At 36.8% G+C, this 19,888-nt stretch overlaps 1 protein-coding gene across 1 annotated transcript in view; it reads left to right on the top strand.

Annotated features, from left to right (window-relative positions):
• OTOG (otogelin) overlaps positions 1 to 19,888 on the top strand; it is a 95,035-nt gene that overhangs the window by 1,184 nt on the left and 73,963 nt on the right. Inside the window, exons 4-13 of the mRNA XM_030482746.1 lie at positions 2,849 to 2,939; positions 11,243 to 11,335; positions 11,561 to 11,715; positions 12,105 to 12,220; positions 12,606 to 12,811; positions 14,404 to 14,534; positions 16,232 to 16,338; positions 17,192 to 17,301; positions 18,182 to 18,307; positions 19,476 to 19,584. Of these exons, the coding sequence (XP_030338606.1) occupies positions 2,849 to 2,939; positions 11,243 to 11,335; positions 11,561 to 11,715; positions 12,105 to 12,220; positions 12,606 to 12,811; positions 14,404 to 14,534; positions 16,232 to 16,338; positions 17,192 to 17,301; positions 18,182 to 18,307; positions 19,476 to 19,584 (1,244 nt within the window). The remainder of the gene's footprint in view (positions 1 to 2,848; positions 2,940 to 11,242; positions 11,336 to 11,560; positions 11,716 to 12,104; positions 12,221 to 12,605; positions 12,812 to 14,403; positions 14,535 to 16,231; positions 16,339 to 17,191; positions 17,302 to 18,181; positions 18,308 to 19,475; positions 19,585 to 19,888) is intronic.

The raw sequence follows: 19,888 nt of genomic DNA, 5'->3' as shown, positions 1-19,888 counted from the left end.
GTTTATCTTGGCAACCTGACTAGATCACTCATGGCGTGTTGCTGAAATGTAATTAGGGTGTGTGGTTCCTGTTCCCTTGTTTGAGGGTGGGAAAAGGAAAGTTTGCTTTGTAGCCCTTGTTCAAAGCTGTTCAGAGTTGCCTTTCTTTCTGCTTTCTCTTTACTTCTTCTGGGAAAAGCTCAGTAGAGAGAAAAATATGGCACACAACTGCAAAGAGGTAACAAAATCAACCACTGATAAGAGCAAATACCTGTGTGTTGAGGTTCCTCCCTCGCCCCCCCCCCCCCAAGAATTCCAGATACAGTAATAGACTCCGTTTCCTTTTTGTTAGCCTGCTGAGCAGAAATCTTCAGTAAGAAATAAGCTTAGGAGAAATGGGAAAAAAAATATATATGTATATCAATAAATATATAAATTGGTTTTAAAAAGGTAAGAACCTGAGGAGTTCTAGCCATTTGAAAGGTCTAAACCGATAATGCATTTTCATGTGTTCCTGCTTTTAATAAACTTCTTCAAGGGGAAGAGGTAAAGCAACACTAAGTGATTGGTTGTTAAGCTCTCTGCAGAATTTTATGTCCGTGAAGACTTAGTTCATAGCGTAGCTTCTAAGGTTGGTTTTCAGTCAAATGTCTAAATAGGTATTCAGAACACAGAAAACACCTGATATTTGAAAAATACTTTGTGGAATTGGGCAATGGATGGAGAAATGTGAATGACAGAACTCTAGGACATGAATCATAGAATAGTTAGGGTTGGAAAGGACCTTAAGTTGATCTAGTTCCAACCCCCCTCCATGGGCAAATGAAAATTAAATGCAATAAATCAAATTAAGTCATCAGGTAAAATTATGTAGCCATAGCTGGTATTGTTTATAATGTTGTTTTGGAAATATTTTGCTTGGTTATTTATATTGTTGTAGGCATACATTGTAGCCAATTCTAATGTTATTTTGGAAATATTTTGCTCAGCTGTTTTTGTGACTATACACATATATTGTAACTGTTTATTAACAGATCCTAAATTTGTCACTGGTTTTCTGCTCAATGAAAACTTTATTCTATAATTGTGTCACTGAAATATGAACATTTTAGAGGATATAGCTGCAGCTTTTCATAAAGTGAATTGAAGAAATAATATGAAATGGCTGTAACATTTGTGCTACTGTGTTAAATGAACTAGGTAAATGTAATTGCCTCTTCAATAAGGAAAAACTTACTGTCATAAGCCATTGGCTTCTAAGGATCAAAAAATTCCTGCTAAATTGAGAAAAAGGTTACACACCCTAGATGTTCTAAACCAAAGATAGGCGATTATAGAGAAGGTGAGCAACATTGTTTTAACAAAGGCATACTAATTAGGACTTAATCTTCTAGTTGTCATGAATGTGGCAATATGACCACATCATGACAAAATATCAATGGATTTTTGTAACGTGGCGAAGCAGGCCTGCTTTTCTGTTTTCTCAAGTAGATGATATAGGCTGAATTGGCTTTTCTAATTTGATGTGTTTTAAGTGCTAAAACTTAGCACTTGCAAGAAGATGGGAAGGAACTTTTATATTCACACATCATGCCTAAACTATGCACCATGCTTGGGTAAAACAGTGTGAAAGAATGTTGTCCTTCCAATTAGATGCTGGTGGATGGCTAGTGACCATGACTGACTTTTAAGCTGTTAACAACTAATCTATGGGTTCTTTGTTTTGTTTTATTCCCTTAAAGTATTGAAGTGAGTCCTTGACATGGTACTCTGGTGTGAGTCGGTATATTTCTGGTTCAGAAGCGATACAGGTGCCACTTTGTAAGTAGTTTGAGTTCAGAAAGTGCAGGGATTGTGACTGATGCCGCTGACAGATGGAAGAATGAAGTGGAAGTTGGATTAATAGATGAATGTAGGAAGAATAAAGGGGAGTTGAAGTATCATGACTTACCAATTTAAAAAAATTGTAACAAAGTAGAGCAGACTAAAACCACTAGAGTTCCAAAGGAATATTTGTTGGAGAAAAAAGAAGCTTCCTTTACCATAGTATGGAAAACTAATAAAACTCAAGATACCTTGCTGCCGACTGTTGAAGGCAGAAGTGCTTATGAGAAAGGATATACAAGAGAATAAATGCTCTAGTCTGTCATCGCGTATTTTTGAATGTTAGAATAGGAGAAGATTAAGGGGAAGATGGTAGGAAGTGTTTTGAAAACTAACCCGGGTGGTATGTTTTGTGGTTTGGTTTTTTTTTTTTGTGTGTGTGTGTGTCGTTTTGTTTTTGGCTTTTTCTTTTCCCCTGGGTTTTTTTTTTTTTGGTTTTTTTTAACAAGAAAGCAACAAAAAACTTGATTCTCCTGCGTTTTGGATCAGGTTCTTGGAAAATAATGTGAATTCAGGACTTTATAAGACATTTTCTTAATTATGATGATGTTGCTTAGTGATTTATGCAGGCATATACTTAATTATTTTAAGTAACTGTAACTGAGTGATAAGAATTTGCAAGGCAGCAGAATGTTTATCCTGAGAATTGTTAAATATACATGATGTACAGGCACTGTAAATGAGAGTGAAAGGAGTATGGAGAAGGGTACAGAGGATAGTGTTTATATAGATAGGTTTAGGCATTTTGGCTTAACCAGCTTAAAATCTGCCAATTGTTTTCAGGTATAATGTACTTTGAAGTCTTTACTGAAGTCTGGACTAGAGTGACTGCACTTTTTACTTTATAATGGTGTTTTTGATAACTTTTTAGTAGGACAGTATGAGGCTGTGAGCTTACTAGAAATGGTAAATTTACTGATAGTCTGTGAAGAGATTTTTAAAGTGTCTTGGCTACAGCTGGTGACTTCTTTGTTCTTTCTGAAAGGAATCTGGAATGGCAGTTTATAATGCTTCATCTACTACAGTGTCCTTATCTCAGAACAGGAGACTTCACAGTATGAAATGTGGACCATCAAGTAAGTTAATTATGTTTCTACATGAAGTAACTTCAATTGTTCTTTATATTCTGAATCAATTATTTTTCTGGAGAAAAAAGCAAAAATAGCTAATACAGGCTTTCATGGTAAGTGGGCTCTACCTTGATTGGTCTCAAAGTCATATTCAAATTGTCATATTCTCTTTAGGAATATGACAATTTATCATGGGGTTTGATCTAGCTTTAAGTTTACCCCTGATTCTGGTTTGATCGTTTGAAGGACTGTCTCTAACTGCAGCCTTTCTAACGAAGATCTTTCAGCAGAGAAAACTGCTTTTGTAGTGATACCCCTGAAGATGTGGATTGATGCTTAGATGCCATTAAATCATCTGTCCTGTGTCTCCTCTGTGCTTGAAGGTTTTTTTTTTTTTGTTATGGCTTTGCTGAGGTACTCTGTGGGTTAGCAGGATGTAGTACTCTTAGTCACCAGCTTGCAGTGGTGGATATTGAGGAATTTACATCTCAACTTTTTTGTTTCATCTTCAACAACGAAAAGGACAGGCTTAAATATTTTTGCTCAAGGGTAAAGATCCTCTGTGTTAGTTCTTCTGTAGAGCCTGTGTCATGCTTGTCTTCTACAAAGGAGACACATCAGGCAAAGTAATACAGGGTAGTTTTAGCTAGTGATGCAAAACCTCTAGTTTCTCTTCACTCAGCCTGATTGGTTGCGTTGAATGTGGGACCTACCTAACAGTGAATAGCCTGGATTTGCATCTGGCTTTATAGCACAAAATGCAAGACTGATGTGTGGGGTAGATTAACTGTGATTAAGGTTGTGCCCTCTCCAGAAGATTTCTTTTAATACATACTGTTTTCAGAAGCTGAATATGGGGGAATAATAAAGGGTTTACAGAAGCACAGGATTACTCTAGGTAAAGGTTATTACCTATGAACCTCTCCAGTATATGAAAAATATCATATATATAGTGTATGATGAAATTGCTCTACAAATGTAGCAGTCTGTACCAGCAAAACACCATCTGCTTTTTAACAGCAGCTTTTTGTCCAAGAAGTAGCTCTTTTCTTAGCTCTATTTTTTCTTTTTTCCTTTTTTCTTTTTTTTAAATTTTTTTTTAACCAAATAAAGCAGCTTCCAAAGAGATGTGTAAATCAAGCTGAGAAATCTGTTGCCATAATAATTGTTTGGTTCCCTAAGTTTATTTTTTTCCAAGTGAAAATTCCTTTAATGGGATTAGTGGATTTCATGTTCTGCTTCAGAACACCTAGCTCAAAAAAAGGCATGTAAGATTTCTTGTGCTACTGTTAAAGTGTGCAGTAATAAACTTGCACATAAACCCTTTGCAGAATAAGACTTCTGTTTAAGAACTCCAGCAAAGGGACTGTAAGTTCATTGCTTCTTAAATAGTCTTAATATTTGAGAAGGGGAAGATCAAATCTAGTCGGAGGAAGGATGAAATGGGTAGCAAGCATTACATGCTAACTCAAAGTTTAGGCCCTTCCTATCAGAAGAGAGATACACGCTGCTATAGTTCTGCCCATGGACAGAGATTTGCGCCAATCTGGAAACATAGTAAAGATTTTTTTTTTTTTTTTCTTAAACCCAGCAAGGTAGGTTGTCAGCTTCTTTTTTTCTCTATTTTAGTGATGTCTCTATGAAAATTATTGACATACTTACAAAACTGTGATTATAACAGATTTACATTTCATCTTATTACAGTCAGTTATTGTTGCAGTAACATTTTTTTTGTGCTTCCTATGACTGTCTATACAGATAAATCAACATGTTTATGTGGAATTTTTCTATGATGGGTGCATGATTTTTGTGTGCAATAGATCTCTCTACCTCTGTGTTGTATTGGTCAGCTGATAGAAATAACAGCTGATATTATTACTAATAATAAACTAATAGCTGATATTAGTTTAGAAAGTGATGTAACGTCTTACAGGTCAATGAAACAAAAAAGTTTGTATAGTACAAATAAACGCCAAGAGAGAAATTCTTGTGCTAGTTTCTTGTACCCAGGGAATATGGGATTTGAGTTTTGAAATATTTATTGTAATAATTGCCAGTTGTTAACATGTAGCTTACATAGCTGTTAAACTTGCTTCCTCACAAATCTTTTTCATGCAAAGGTAAAACCAAAACAACCAAAAAAAAAAAAAAGCCTAAACAAAAAACTTCAGAGCTAAAGCATATTAAGAACCTGGGACAGGAAAAACAACTTGTTTCTGGAAGAAAGTTTCAAACTACTACTGAAAGTACCTAACAGGTTACATTTTCTTATGTTGAAATGCTGTAGCAGGCATGAGTCTTCAATGTTTAAAGTCACCGTTACTGCAGAAGATGCTTGTTCCTTACAGTATGTGTGCTTAAAGACTGATTTCAAGAGATGTACCGGAACAGAAAATCTACAGCTCACTGGAAGGCTCTTAAATTCAAGGATTAAAATTTCATCCTACTCATTTCACCTCAGTGTCAAAAAGGGAAATTTTACATCCTGCTGTAAGGAGGTCTTTGTCATTTCAAGGCTCTATTGTATCCTCCTGAAACCTGTATGCCACAGAAAACTTGTGCCATTACAGGCAGATGTTTTCAAAGACTGTGAAGTTGAAGGATAAAACATAATGCAAGAAATATTTATTGTGTTAATTCTCCTGTAGTCAAGGAAGCGCCTGAAAGCTTTCTAGATAAAGTGTACTGTGGAAATTATGCAGAGTTACAAAATATAAAATTTCAATAACGTTAACAGCAAAATATTAAATACTCAATTTTAAGCATACCTTCTACTCTTTTATGCATGGCTATAGGTCTAGCTGATGTTTCTTGCAAATTCTTATCCCAAACTGATTTCCCCCCACCGCCCCCCCACTTTTCAAAATAAAATTTGCATTTAAAATAATCTATCTTTTTAGTGCTTCAATAAATGTCAGGCAGACCTCTCTTCTACACTTGCATAGAATTTTAAAAATGTGTCATCTTTTAAAGAATCCTGAAAGCTATAAAGTTTTTGTCTATTTCTGTGAATGACTCCCTGGAGCTCTGAAACTGCTTGGGCTGAAGATGGTAAATAGGCAGAATCATAAGAACTGAGGGAACAGGCTGGACCTTGTACCTTGTAGCTTAAGTAAAATCTAATCACTTTCAGATCTCTAATCTTCCGTATTTCAACTTTTATGTCCAAGTGAATCTAGTAATCAATATCCTGAAAGGAAACCTGTGTCCAGTGATTTGCATTAAACAATTTTTTAATGCCATGTGTTAAACAGTAACAAAATACAGAATTCCAACACTAGGAAGTGCTTAATATTTTACAGAAAAACACCCATAGGAAGGTCCACATCAGTCGCATATCTTCAAGATTTAATAGTGTATTGATGGTAATGGTATATAACTGTGAAGTCAAAATTCAGCTGGACCATCTGGATTCACGTGATGGTTAAAACAAAGGTCAAGTATTTCAAAGATGAGCATGGTAATTTGACTAGTCAGACATGTCCTTGAATGCATTGCCTTTTATTTTTGTGAAAAACTTCAATTTAGATGTACCTTTGATTTAGTATCTTTACGCTTGTATGGGATACAGATATGTACTTTGTTTGCAGTTACCTCCTCTTGCAGTGCTGCAAGAGGAGGGTTTTAGTGGCTTTATCTCCCTTCATGCTGAAGGGCTTCACATTATATAAATTACTTTGAGCTGTACTTATTTTATTCCTCATAAACATATTAGAAGATGAGAAGAACAAATAAGGGGTGAGCAAATCTGAACGTGTAGTTCATTTGCAACTGAAATAAGTTCAAGAGATCTTAAGTAATCATTAAAGATGTAGTAATGTAAGAAAGCATAATAAACTAAGGGGACACAGTATTATAGATTCAAACCCATGAAATACATTGTATCTATAATAATATTTCAAAATAAATACTCATTTTGATGAAGATGCAAGATGCCTTTGAACAGTTACATGAAATAGGCATAATTGTGCTTGGAACCCAGGTGAAGAACATTTGAAAGACCAACCAGAGTTGGGTCAGACTGTCCTGTATTTCAAAATGGATTTTGGAACTCTCTCTTCTTAGGTCTACATGATGCTACTAAAGCATCTCTTTTCAGAGAAGGACAGCAGTGAAGCTTGGACACTGATTTCTAAAACCACTTGCAATGAAATGCAATCAGGCTAGGTTAGTCTCCCTTTTTCAAAGGCTGTGATAAATAATGGGTGGGAGGTTCTGCTACTGCTTATAGGGTGCCAGCTCTGACCTGAAGTCTCTCACTGCCTGACACTTCGTTCAGTTCCTTCTTCTTAATTCTTCAAACAGAATTCCATGTGCCCAAGGGGCTAAAATAACCTATCCACATATTGAGTGGGGTTGCAGCCTATTCAGTCATTACCAGATGGTTAGAGTATTTAAGCAATGAGAGCAGCAGAGAAGAATTCAGACCTGTGTTATAAGATGATCCCAAGTCTTCACCCCACTCAATAAAGAAGGAATTTGAGACAAGTCTCTTCATGACAACAATGGTTATATTATCAGAGTGACCTGCAGGTTGTAAGGGCCTCGCTGGTTAGAAATCCCATTATTACTTATTCGAGACAAATCATGTTACTTAGGCCTACTACCTTCTGCTAGAAAACTCTCACCAGTTTTCAATTTCAGATTCCAATCCAATGCACTCAACTGGCATAATGTCAAAGGAAAAAGAAGAGCTAAGGACTTTTTTATAGAGGTCACTTTCAGGTAAACTAAGGACACAATGTTCTTCCATGACCTTTCCTAATTTTAATCTTCACTTAATCTAGATGTTTATTCCCTTTCTGCAGATGTCAAAAAGTTTCTTCTGTCTCTAGGAGGGACCTAAACTTGTGATATGGTCATATGGGTTAGCTTATTTAAGGAGCTTATATTTCTTTAATGACAGAGTGAACTGTTCGTTATAGGATCTTTGTTCTGGATACCTGAGAAAGTGTTCCTGTGTTAGCTGAGCAGAATTGGATAATTAAAGGAGGCCACATTGTTTACAGTAGGAAGAGCACTAAATGTGATCTGAATCAATGCTGTATTCCACATGTTACCTGGTTAAGGATAGCTAATGTTTGCACACAGAGCTCTTCTATGCAGTATAATGAAAGATATTCTACAGTGATGTAAAAAGGGATATAAACAAGTACAAGAGCTATATCTATCACATTTTCTTGGAATCATATGCAGAGACAGAAGAGAACTTCATAAAGAAGAAAATACTCATCATTGAGTTATTTAACTTCCAATTCACAATTGACTAACTCCCTTTCTCTCTAAAAGGGGCCCAAGGAGATCCTTCCCAGTGACAGCAAGGGTCCCCAGGTCAGCTGACTGTGTTCACAATCTGAATAAATGTGGCTTCAAGTAGGTTACCTGAGCCATGCTTAAAGGAGAACCATTCAACCCGAAACATCAAAAGGGGGATAACTTCCTCTATGGCTCCGAGGAACATGACTTGAAGTCTAATTGCACATTATTGTAACTGGACAGGCAATGGGGCATAATCTTAGAGAAGCAAAGAACAGAGACCTGAGCTCTGATTACACAGGTCTCGCAACACTTGAGATGAAAGAGATCAATGTCTGTCTCTCTTGACAAGAGGAATAAGGCTTTTGCATTAGTGACAAGATTGGTCACTGTGAGTATGTAAATGAGATGGCTCAGTCAGAATAAATAGGGACCTTTCTACATGGTGCTTGCATTAGTTTTTAAATTGAACTCATGCTGCTCGGGCAGGGAAAGGAGCTGTATGTTTGGGGTAGCTAGGCAAAGGAGTGTTCTCTTTTACTTTATCTATCTGCCTTGTTCTTTTCAGCATGGCCTTTTTTTTTTTTTTTTTTCCTTCGGGTGGGGGGAGCAATAGCGTGTGTTAAAAATAAAGGAATCAAAATTAATTGTTTGGATATTTTAAAAGTCTTCATGTAAGTAATTAGTATTTATAATGTATTTACAAATGAAAATGGCTATATAAACATTGATGAACTCTACTGACAAATTTTGGCAGAACTCTGTAAGCAAGGGTTCTATAAACTTGTAAACTGAAGATAATATTTTGTAAAATGACATGGCCTAAAGTAGATGAGCATGTAAGCTTTCTTTTTCAATTATAGTACACTGTAAATTTCTTGAAGTCTTCCTCATTCTAACATTATAGCCATTTGTGAACACAGAGTTTAGTTTTTCAAAGTTTCTAGGATCTCACAAAGCAGAAGGAACTTCAAATATGACCTTTTCCTCATTAAACTTTTACATTGACCACACTTGGGAAAACCAGCTGATTGATGATGTTTGAGGTAGCCACACAAAAAGCAAAGTCTTAACAGCATTCTATCCATGAATTCTGACTAGTTTGCATATGAATTAAATTTTGGGTGCACTATTACTTGGTGTGTACATCTAAAAGTAATTTGTGTGTGGTAGATACTTGCAAACCAGGTGAGGTTTTTAAGAAGCATTTGGAAGCCTTGCTCAAGCTAAAGTAGGAGCTGGAGAGTGTTTGTAGCATCTTCTTAAAAATGCTGTTTCTGATTATTTTCAGAGGTTTACTTGCTTTGGGGGAGGATACACTCGCAGGACACCCTCCATGTGCAACTTGCTTTTGGATTATTTTAGTGTATTTGAAGCTCTTAGTAAGAGGGTATGGCTCACTGGCTTTTGTAATGGTGCTTCTGTTGATATTTTCTGATGCTGGCAAAACAAACTGTGCTATAAAAGATGTTCGGAGGAAATTGACGTTGGTAAAACAGAAATAAAATGAGCTTCTAGAAGAGGGAAGAAAAATCAGTAGGGAGAATACAACCTCAGAAATTGATTTATTTTTCTGTTGTTATTACTGGAATCAGGAATTCAGCATCCATTTAACGGCAGTAGGATGTCGATGACCAAATCTTGACTTCTCAGAAAACATTTGTTTCCTTGCAATCAATTTAAAAAAAAAAAATTTTGATTATTCTGTAAAGTAGTTCAGAATCTGCTTTTGATGTTGGTGTTTAGTGAATGCTAATAGTGAGAACAAAACTTAAAGATGGTGTGAGCCATGATATCATAAAGCAAATCTAAAGTCTAACTGTCAAGACTAACTCAGTTGTAGAGTTTACTTGGATTTTAAGTAATGGAGCTTCTTTTATTTTGCCTGCAACAAAGCTTCAAACCCTCTTTAGCAAAGCTTTCTCAAAAGCTTGAATGTAATCTAGGTATGTTAGGACTTCTGTGCATGTGTGATATTTTATAAGTGAAGGTTTTACTGAAATGGAAGAAAATATCATCTTCTGTGAATTCTGGTTTTCAGAACACCACTTAAAAATTCACATAAAAGATTATTTTTCGAGAATGGTGGTATTCATAAAGAAAACAAGAAGGCTGAGTCTTTAGTTTGCCTCTTCCTGAAATAATTTCTGGTGAGAAACTTGTCTGCAACAAATACAATCTCAGTTTCTGTTCAACAAACACAACAATTCCTAATTCAATTGTTAAAATTAAAATGCTTTCCTAAAGAGACTTAAGTTATAAAAGATCTTAGATGTTAGAAAATGAGTATATTACAATTGTTAGAAAAGCATTTAATCACAAAGTTTAAATCTAGTAGAAGAAGTTTTTTTTCTACTTGTGCACATCTTTCCTTAGACTGTGAAAACTTGTTTTGTCAGATTTTGATGGGGATCTTCCCAGGGAAAATAAGAAGTAAATAATCCAACACCTCTCTCCCCCACACCCAAACCTGTTTTCAAGTCAGGGAGCTTGCTTTCTGTACAGTAGGCTTGCTATACTTCAGCATTCCTCTAATAAAATGGGAAAAAAGAGAAGTGGCCTGTGTCTTTATAGAAAATATTTGTGGTTGGTACACTTGAAAGTTGCAAGATGAAGGACAGGCAGCTCAAAAATTTACAGCTGATGTGTTTCCAGGGCAGTACATTCTCATCCTGGTAGAGCTTATCCATAAAGCGTTATTTGTAGCAGTCTTTTCTATAAGGATATAGACATTTTTTAATGTACAATACTTGTTCTTTTCCTCTATTCGTTGCTTAGGGGGCTAAAACCATGTCAGACTAACAGATATCACAGCCATTTTGATTTGGCTTCTGTAAATGTGCAGTAGATTTACTTCATCTGGCTGTATTTCTTGAGGTGATGCTTTTGCTGTATGTTTCCTGTTCATGGAGGCCTGTGGGATTTTCCTGGACACTTAAATGCTAAGCTGACATCTCCTGTCATTCATGGAATTACATGCAGTGACAGAACTGGGTTTTGAGAATACAAATTAGCATAATTTATTTTTAACATGCCCTGTTTTTTCCACTCAGATTCACTTACATGTTTTAATGGAGGAGAATGTGTCTACAGAGAGCTATGCAACTGCAGTCGATTTAATGCAACTGGACCAAGATGCCAGACAGGTGTGTAAATGGAGAAAATGAACTGGGTTTCTAGGATTGTACTTGGATTCCTGCTGCTACAAGAATAACTGCCCACTGCCTAAAGGTTCCTTTGTACCCTGCTATTTTTCCCTCCCTTTCTTTTCTGTGTTGGTATTTCACAGCATACCACATATACTATTACATCTCAACTACAGGTTGAATCCAAAAACCAGCACTATGTCTCAAGTGACTCTCCTTTTTTAGTATATAACACAGGTGCTGAAAGAGATCATATATGCAGAACATGGGGTCAATATAATTTTGAAACTTTTGATGGACTCTATTATTATTTTTCTGGGAAATCCACATACGTGCTTGTGAGACATACTGAATTAGATGAACAGAGCTTTTCCATACAGGTAAGGGACTGTGCTTCTACATTCCTTTTAACTGTTATTGAACATGCTAATAATGCGTTAATTTTAAGAGATTAAAAATAACTTGAGGTGATAGTATGGTGTTCTAGAATGTAATGTAGGTGTAATTCTAACATGATGTGGGCTACCAGTTACAATAGCACAAATATAAACAGCTGGAAGAAAACTGGTGCATGTACTTCAAAAGCCTGCTGCTGCTGTGAAAAGACCAATCCAAGAAGAGTGCTAATTGTACTCATCTTTTTGGAGATTTTTTTGGGGACCAAAGTACTTGTTCACATGCTGATGGTGGGAATGGGGGTATTAGTTGTATAATGTGGATTACAAAGAATTTGATTAAAATCTTTGACACTAGTGGTTTTATTTGGCAGGTGAATAATGATCCTGAATGCCATTCTTCTTATTCCTGCAAACGGTCCATTAGTTTATTCTTTTCTGGAGATGAACAGATAAAGATGAGCAGTGAAGTTACCTATAAAGGATTTGGGTAATTGCACTCATGTTTCTGATGCTGTAATTACACTGGAATTAATCTTATGGTAATGTTTTGATAACAGAGTTGTAAATTAGACCACTTATTTGTTGGTAGCTCAAAGAAAGTATCCAGACCACAGCAATACTCCCAATCTACAGAGTAGCATCTGAGGAAGGTGATATATAAGTGAGCAGTATACAGTATTAAGAAGTATAACCATTGACATTCATCCTTTGATTTTTGCTGCTATTTGCAACTTCATCTCTTTTAGTGGAGTGAACTCAATATTTATATCAGGGATTATCAGATGCATGAGAGATTTATTAAATCAGCAAGTAATTTATTTGTAATGGTGATATTCTCATGTGAAGTTGTTTTTGGTTCTGATTGATTTCAGAGTACAATTACCTTCTATTATTGGAAACTTACACATCCAGAAACTAGCTGGATACTTCCTAGTCAGGCACCAGAATGGTTTTACTCTGGCTTGGGATGGTACATCTGCAGCGTATATCAAAATGGCACCAGAGTACCTGGGCAAAACACATGGACTGTGTGGGAATAATAATGCTATCCTGCAGGATGACCTTGAAACTAGTTATGGTGAGTATTTAAAATATTCTCCCTTGTGTAATACAGTGTTGTTTGGTGGGTTGGGTTTTTTTTGGGGTTTTTTTTTGTTTTGTTTGTTTGTTTTGTTGTGTCTTTTTTTCAGGTAAAAGAAATGTTACTTTGCTTAGTTTTTGATGGTAATGCTAATTGAATTTATGATGGGAAACTTTTGAAATGGAAGATAGGATACAGAAATACTTCCGGTAGATGATGCTGTTAGTGAAAAGGGCCAATTTCAATACAGATGGGACTCTAGGGAGGAAGGTCTTTAAAAAGCTATCTTACTCAATTACCTACAATAGTATTTGTACTTCAGGTTTTTGGGACCTGAAAGGTAAAATCTGTTTTTAAATGTCCACTGCCCTCTTAGCAATTTTCTAGACTGTGCAATTTTCATTAGTAAATAAAATTGATGAAGACTGACAAATCTTTTTTGATCTGGCTTTTCATTTTTGCTAACACTTTCAGAAGTGACCAGTGATCCTTCAATACCAATTTTCAGACACTTCCAAGAGGCTTGGCTTTCAATAAATACTGAGTGAAGACCTCTATTAAAATATAAAGAGCTGGAAAGGAGTGGGGAGGGAAATCAGACCCCTTGGAAGTTATCTCAAGTTAGGCAATAAAAACTTCTGGAAATCTTTGCTTTGGGCTATTTAACTTTTTGTGTCTCCTCTTTAGGATATTTCTGTAGCGTGCTACTTAAATGCTCAGAGTATATGTGGTAGGTTTCGTTTATTGTGTGCCACTCAATTTCAGAAAACATCAGCCCTTATTACCAGTCCTTACCCCCACTGAATAGTTTGCTCACTGAATGAAAATGCTTAAATTAATAGCAAGATCAATAGTTCATTGTCCTCATTGCCTTCAGAGACTTTACCCTCTCACCTTTCTCTAGGATATCTCAGTCACATAAAGCTGGGATTATAGCATGAGTTGATGCCCTGCATCCAAGCTTTGTCCAATTAGCTTGAGGAGCAGTAGTAATACAGATATGGCAAGATATGCATTCGTGGGTAATGCAGGCAATAACCAATGTCACTATTTGTCTATGATGGACAATACCTTTCTTAGCTAGTTTAACACTAGTGTAGACATACTTACATGAAAAAGTCACACCTTTTTTGGTTAATGTAGAAAATTACTTTGTTACCCTTGCAGTGACCCAGGAATGCCTCATCTTTCTTGGCTTTTAGACTCTCTGTTAGGAGTTTCATATAAAGTATCAGTGTAGACCTATGTATGTACACCTTATCACATCTTCTTTCCTGTCTTCCATTCAAGGAATGCATCAGGCACAGTCCTGCTCCCTTAAAGCCCTTCCCTTCCAAAATGCCTATCTAAGCTTCTTTCTTCCATTCTAGAGCCTTCCTACTACAGTCCATTTTAAAAATATTTTTGGGTTTCTTTAAAGGACCAGATTGTCATCAGACTAACAGCTGATTCATTTAGTTGTAGGAAGGGTTTGGTGCACTCTGCTTAATGTGGTGTTTAGATTATTGAGGTGTTTCCCTGCGAAATCCTATAGAAATGCTGTTGTTCTTCCAAGTCACTGTGTGTATCTGTGTGTGTGTCTTGTTTAGGAAAACTGACAGACGATGTAACAGAATTCGTAGAGAGTTGGCAGGAAAATCCTCCACAAGGATCACCCAATTGGGATAAATCTCTTCTCAATGAACCACCCTGCCTGAGACAAAGCCATGAATCTCTACAGGTTTGGATTAAGGCAAAAGGATTATTACAATAGTTGGTGATTCTAATTAGAGTGCGAATTTGACTTAATGCTTTGAAGGAGACTGAAAATATTCACAGTACTTCTTTGGAGAGATGGATTTGAATGGTTGCTGCAGCAGAGCTTCCCTTGTCTTCTCCTTTTGCCCCCACTTCTGTATTTCATTCTTGATTTTTTCGAATATTATATTGTCTGCATAGCAACCAATAGAAGCATTTGAGTCTGGGAACTTAAATGAGTGAAAAGTTGTAAAGTAGGGGTGCATTCTAGAGCTGGTTCCTATTGCTTCCCTTAGGAAGGATGGAAAGAAGCAAGCAGGCAAAAGCAGCATGAGATCACAGTTAATTTGCCAGTGTTTAAAAATTATGCTTACAGTTGTCCATCACATTGAAGCAGATTATGCTTGTAAGTAATATTTTCAAGACATAACCCTGAAATGAAGTGCTTTAAAACTAAAGTTTCAAAGTATTGAGTCCACCCTCAGTAAATTTGCGGATGGTACCAAGTTGGCTGGGAGTGTTGATCTGCTGGAGGATAGGAAGGCTCTGCAGAGGGATCTGGACAGGCTGGATCGATAGGCAAAGTGCCAGGTCCTGCATTTGGGCCACAACAATCCCCTGCAATGCTACAGGCTTGGCTGGAAAGCTGCTCAGCGGAAAGGGACCTGAGGATGCTGATTGATGGCTGAAGGTGAGCCTTCAGTATGCCCAGGCAGCCAAGAAGGCCAAGAGCATCCTGGCCTGTATCAGAAATAGTATGGCCAGCAGGGCCAGGGCAGTGATTATCCCCCTGTATTCGGCACTGGTGAGGCTGCACCCCGAATTCTGTGTTCAGTTCTGGGCCCCTCAGTACAAGGACATTGAGGTGCTGGAGTGAGTCCAGAAAGGGGCAACAAAGCTGGTGAAGGGTCTGAAGAATACGTATTATGAGGAACGTCTGAGGGAACTGGGGTTGTTTAGTCTGGGGAAGAGAAGGCTCAGGGGGGACCTTATTACTCTCTACAACTACCTTTTCAGGTAGTTGTAGGAGGTGTAGTTCAGGAGGTTGTAGCAAGGTGGGGGTCAGTCTCTTTTCCCAAATAACAAGTGATAGGACAAGACATAACAGCCTCAAGCTGCATCAAGGGAGGTCCAGATTGGATATGAGGTAAAATTCCTTCACTGAAAGGGTTGTCAGCCATTGGAACAGGCTGCCCAGGAAAGTGGTAGAATCACCATCCCTGGAAGTGCTCAAAAACTGTAGATGAGGCCCTCAGTGATATGGTTTAGTGGTGGACTTGGCAGTCCTGGAGTAATGGTTGGACTTGATCTTAAAAGTCTTTTCCAACCTAGCTGATTCTATGATTCTAAAGCTCATGCCAGACATGTTTTATTTCTGTTGCCTTTCACTATGTAATTTGACTAAAATGAAGACTATTTCACATCATCTAGGCTTAGCTGCAACATAGTCTATGCCTTTCTAGGAGAACAGATATATTTTACTACTGCTAGTATGACCTTGGATAAAAGAATAATGTGACATGGACAGCAATGTTGCTAGCCACTGCTTCTTGTTGATGAGAGGAAAGTGATTCCTAGTCACAGACTAAGATGGCTGTTCTGATTTACCATAGTCTTCTGTTCTGCTTAGGTTTATTTTTTAAAACCTTCTCTTCACAACAGCTATCTCATTCATTTCAGAGGGCATACGCTCTGTGTAATATCCTGTTACATCCCCCATTTGAACCATGTCATGAATATGTGAGTCCTCTTCCTTTTATGGCAAGCTGCACCAATGATCTTTGCATGTAAGTGAATATTTTTGGATAATTCCAAAACTATTTCAAAAAACACTGTTCTTCTATCATGAGGATGAATTGTAAATGTTAACAGAAGTAATGTGTGTCTTGTCCTACATATTATTTTTCATCTAACAGTCTTTTATCTTTCCTTTCTGGTTTACTTCTGGTTTTACTGCCAGAAATTTCTGTGGAGTTGTTCCTGTTTTCTTTGGTATAAGGTTGACCAAAATCAGGCCCAGATATTTTCATAACTTGTTAGCATACCTGCCCTTGAATATGGCATCTGTTTTGGTTCTGAGTGTGCAACATTAGTGTTTCTAACCTTAATGAACAGTAATGGTGCATAGATCAGTTTGTCATTTGCAAGCCATATGTTAATCCAGTGAAAAAAGCAATTTGATTACTAACTGATTTTATGCTAACATTTCACAACCTGCTATGCTCCTTGTTGAGGAAGTTTTGACTAGTTAAGTTAACAGGCAGGACAGAAGATAATTTCCATTTCGTGTAGCATGGTGACTCACTGGTGGAAACTTTACGCTTTCCTCTTCTGAGTTTTCTGAAGGATGTTATTCATTTTGTAAATATCAAGACCTTTATTCAGGTCTGTTAATACTGCTCTATCTCTGGCTTTCGTGAATTTATTCAGGAAGTTAGTTTCAGGTCTTAGATTTATTGATGACTTGTCTTCAAGTGTGCCATTTGACACTTTTAACCCAGACGAACAGCACAGTAATTTAGAACATTATTAAAGTAAATTCAAAAACATGGTTGCATACAATGCAGGAGTATTCATGAGGTTATGATTGCATGTTTGAATGTAGGTAGAAAATAATATGTCAATTTTTATTTGTGTAAGGTCAGCAGTTGACAATGCAACTTGGTGTCGAGCATTAACTGAATATGCCAGAGCATGTGCCCAAGCAGGAAAGCCACTTCATGGATGGCGAATGCACTTTCAGCAGTGTGGTATGAAGATGCTTTCGTACTTGGAAATGCTGCTTAATAGTTGTAATTTTAAAAGAGTGCTCTTCATACTTTTTTTATATATGTAATTTGTACTGAATGTATTTAAAGCACTAAGCTTATTAGAATATGTTTTAAGAACCATCTTACTAAAACATCAGAGATTCTTTAGGCTGATTAACCTTTTGTTTTTTCATAAAGCTACTCTTCCAAATATTGTCAAAGTCTTCATGGGTTTCTGATGCATAAAAATTTGTCACGAGTGTTTAAAAATAAACTTGAATTACTCTTGCATTAGTTGTCATCTTAAAAATCACAGAAAGTAAATTTGAAAGAGATCATCTAATTTGTCTGCCTGTCTGGAACACAGGACCAGGACTACTTTGTTATTCATGATGGCAGGTTTCCTCAATGTTTCCAAAAATGTTTCTTAATGGATATTCTACCACTTCCTATGCTGGTCTGAGTATCTAAATGGCTCTGCTGTGAGAAGGTTCCCTGAGTTTTTCTTGGTTTAATTTAAGATTATCCCTTCTCAATGCATCTTTAATGGACAGAATATGAATATATGTATATTGTGTGTTTGTGTGTGTTATGAAAGCCATTGTTTCATTGTTCTAGACAACAGATACTCAATTGACTTATCAAAAAATAAATACCTGAAACAAACATAGTTTAAGCGCTGAGGCAGTAACACAATACTTTGCCATTTATAGAATCATAGAATGGTTAGGCTTGGAAAGGACCTTAAGATTACCTAAATCCAACCCCCCTACCACGGGCAGGGATGCTTCACACTAGACCATGTCACCCAAGGCTCTGTTCAACCTGGCCTTGAACACTGCCTTGGGAGACATGGTCTCTATCTGTTTCTATTTTTCAGTGATTACCTGTGCTGAACCCTTGACCTACAATGAATGCGTCAACTGTTGCCCTGTTTCCTGTCATCAAAAATCACAGTGCATTAACAGTGAACTTCCCTGCATTGATGGCTGTTACTGTCCAGATGGTAAGTTTTGCTTCTCAAATATATATTATATAATGCCATGTAACTTTCCGATTGCTATCCCCCAAGGTTGGGGCGTAGATTAAGGCACTTACAGGAGCTCTTTATAAAGGCAGTGCAAAGAGAGTGTGGGTGAATGACCTTGTTTTCCTTGTAACTAACAAGTGCCTTTTCCTCCCTTTAACAAGTGGGAATAGGTTTCAGCACAGATCCACATTCTAGCTGTAGATCTCCACTATTTGAATGAAAAATTGGGTTTGCTGTGTTGTTAACAGAGCAGCCCCCTTCCTGATTCTGGTGATATTTTGGCGAGTTGTTTTTTTTCTGGTGTGGTTTGTTTGCCTTTAGGTTTGGATGGTGGTTTGGTTTGGTTTGGTTTTTTTTTTCTCCCTGAAGAATGACTGCAAGGTCAGGTGTTTAGGAGAGCTCAGAAATGTGACATAACTAAAACTCATTCATGCGGCCAGAAACAGGTTTTGATACTGACATTCTTCTGCTGTTGCATGGTTGTGGCAAGTGAGGTATTTACCAATGCAGCCTGCTACAGCAAAACTTCACCCTTATTACCAAAATATACTTTTATGTCCATTTTTATCCTTGTTACTGGCTTCTCTTGGGTACATAATTCTATCTAAAAGAGGATAGAGAAAGTTATGTGCTGAATATTTCAGTCCTGCTTCTTAGACGTACCCTGATGATTTAGAAGTATAATCATCTTTGTCATACATTTTATCTTTTATGGGCTAGTAAAGCCCTTTAGTTCCTGGATCTCTTAGAATGGAACACACACAAAACCTCCCACAAATAAAAAAACCCCATTATAGTAAAATAAAGACCAAACAGTACCTTAAAACATAGAAGCAAAAATTTGTAAATGTGTCAAAACAGCATGGTTTGCTGTGTTTGTTTGCTTTTTTTGTTTCTTTGTGGATGGTTTCTTCCCCCTGCCCCTCAATATTAAATATTGATTATTCATGCTATTGTTAGTATATCTTAAGCAATTTAGGGACTTGGTCCACGTAATATAATGTATTTAATATAGTTCAAATCAAACTACTGCAAAAATAGTCTAGAGTTTTATTATCATACACGACTATTCGTGTTGTTCTTGGGTATACTTAGTGCTCCATCAGCCTATTTTACTTTTTCCTTGTTGTTTTATTTTTTCTAGGCTTAATTTATGAAAATGAATTGTGTGTCAAACCTATGGACTGTCCTTGTGACTACCATGGAAGTTTCTTAGAAATGGGCTCAGTGGTTTATGAGGAATGTAATAACTGGTTAGTAATTTTTCTTTTTACGCTGTGAACTTAAGCCTTTCATGGTCATGAGATACAACTTCTATAAGGCATATTTTGGTTAAGAATTGAATAAAGTTGGTAAGTGCTCACTGTTTCTATGTGCAAAACCTGTTGTTTCTTATGTTTTGCAACAAAGGGAAAGATAAAAGAAACTATAGAGCTGTTAATGTGAAATAAGAGTGAATGACAGATGTTGCAGAGAATACTGTAATGTTTAATACTCTTTTCACCTTAAACTCTGCCTCAAAGTAAAAGGAATCTAGAATTCAAAATTTTAACAGGA

The sequence above is a fragment of the Strigops habroptila genome, chromosome 4 (assembly GCF_004027225.2).
Source record: "Strigops habroptila isolate Jane chromosome 4, bStrHab1.2.pri, whole genome shotgun sequence".
In the NCBI taxonomy this organism is placed as follows: Eukaryota; Metazoa; Chordata; class Aves; order Psittaciformes; family Psittacidae; genus Strigops; species Strigops habroptila.
Note: the sequence above shows the minus strand (reverse complement) of the source record. Positions and strands in the feature narration are given on the sequence as shown.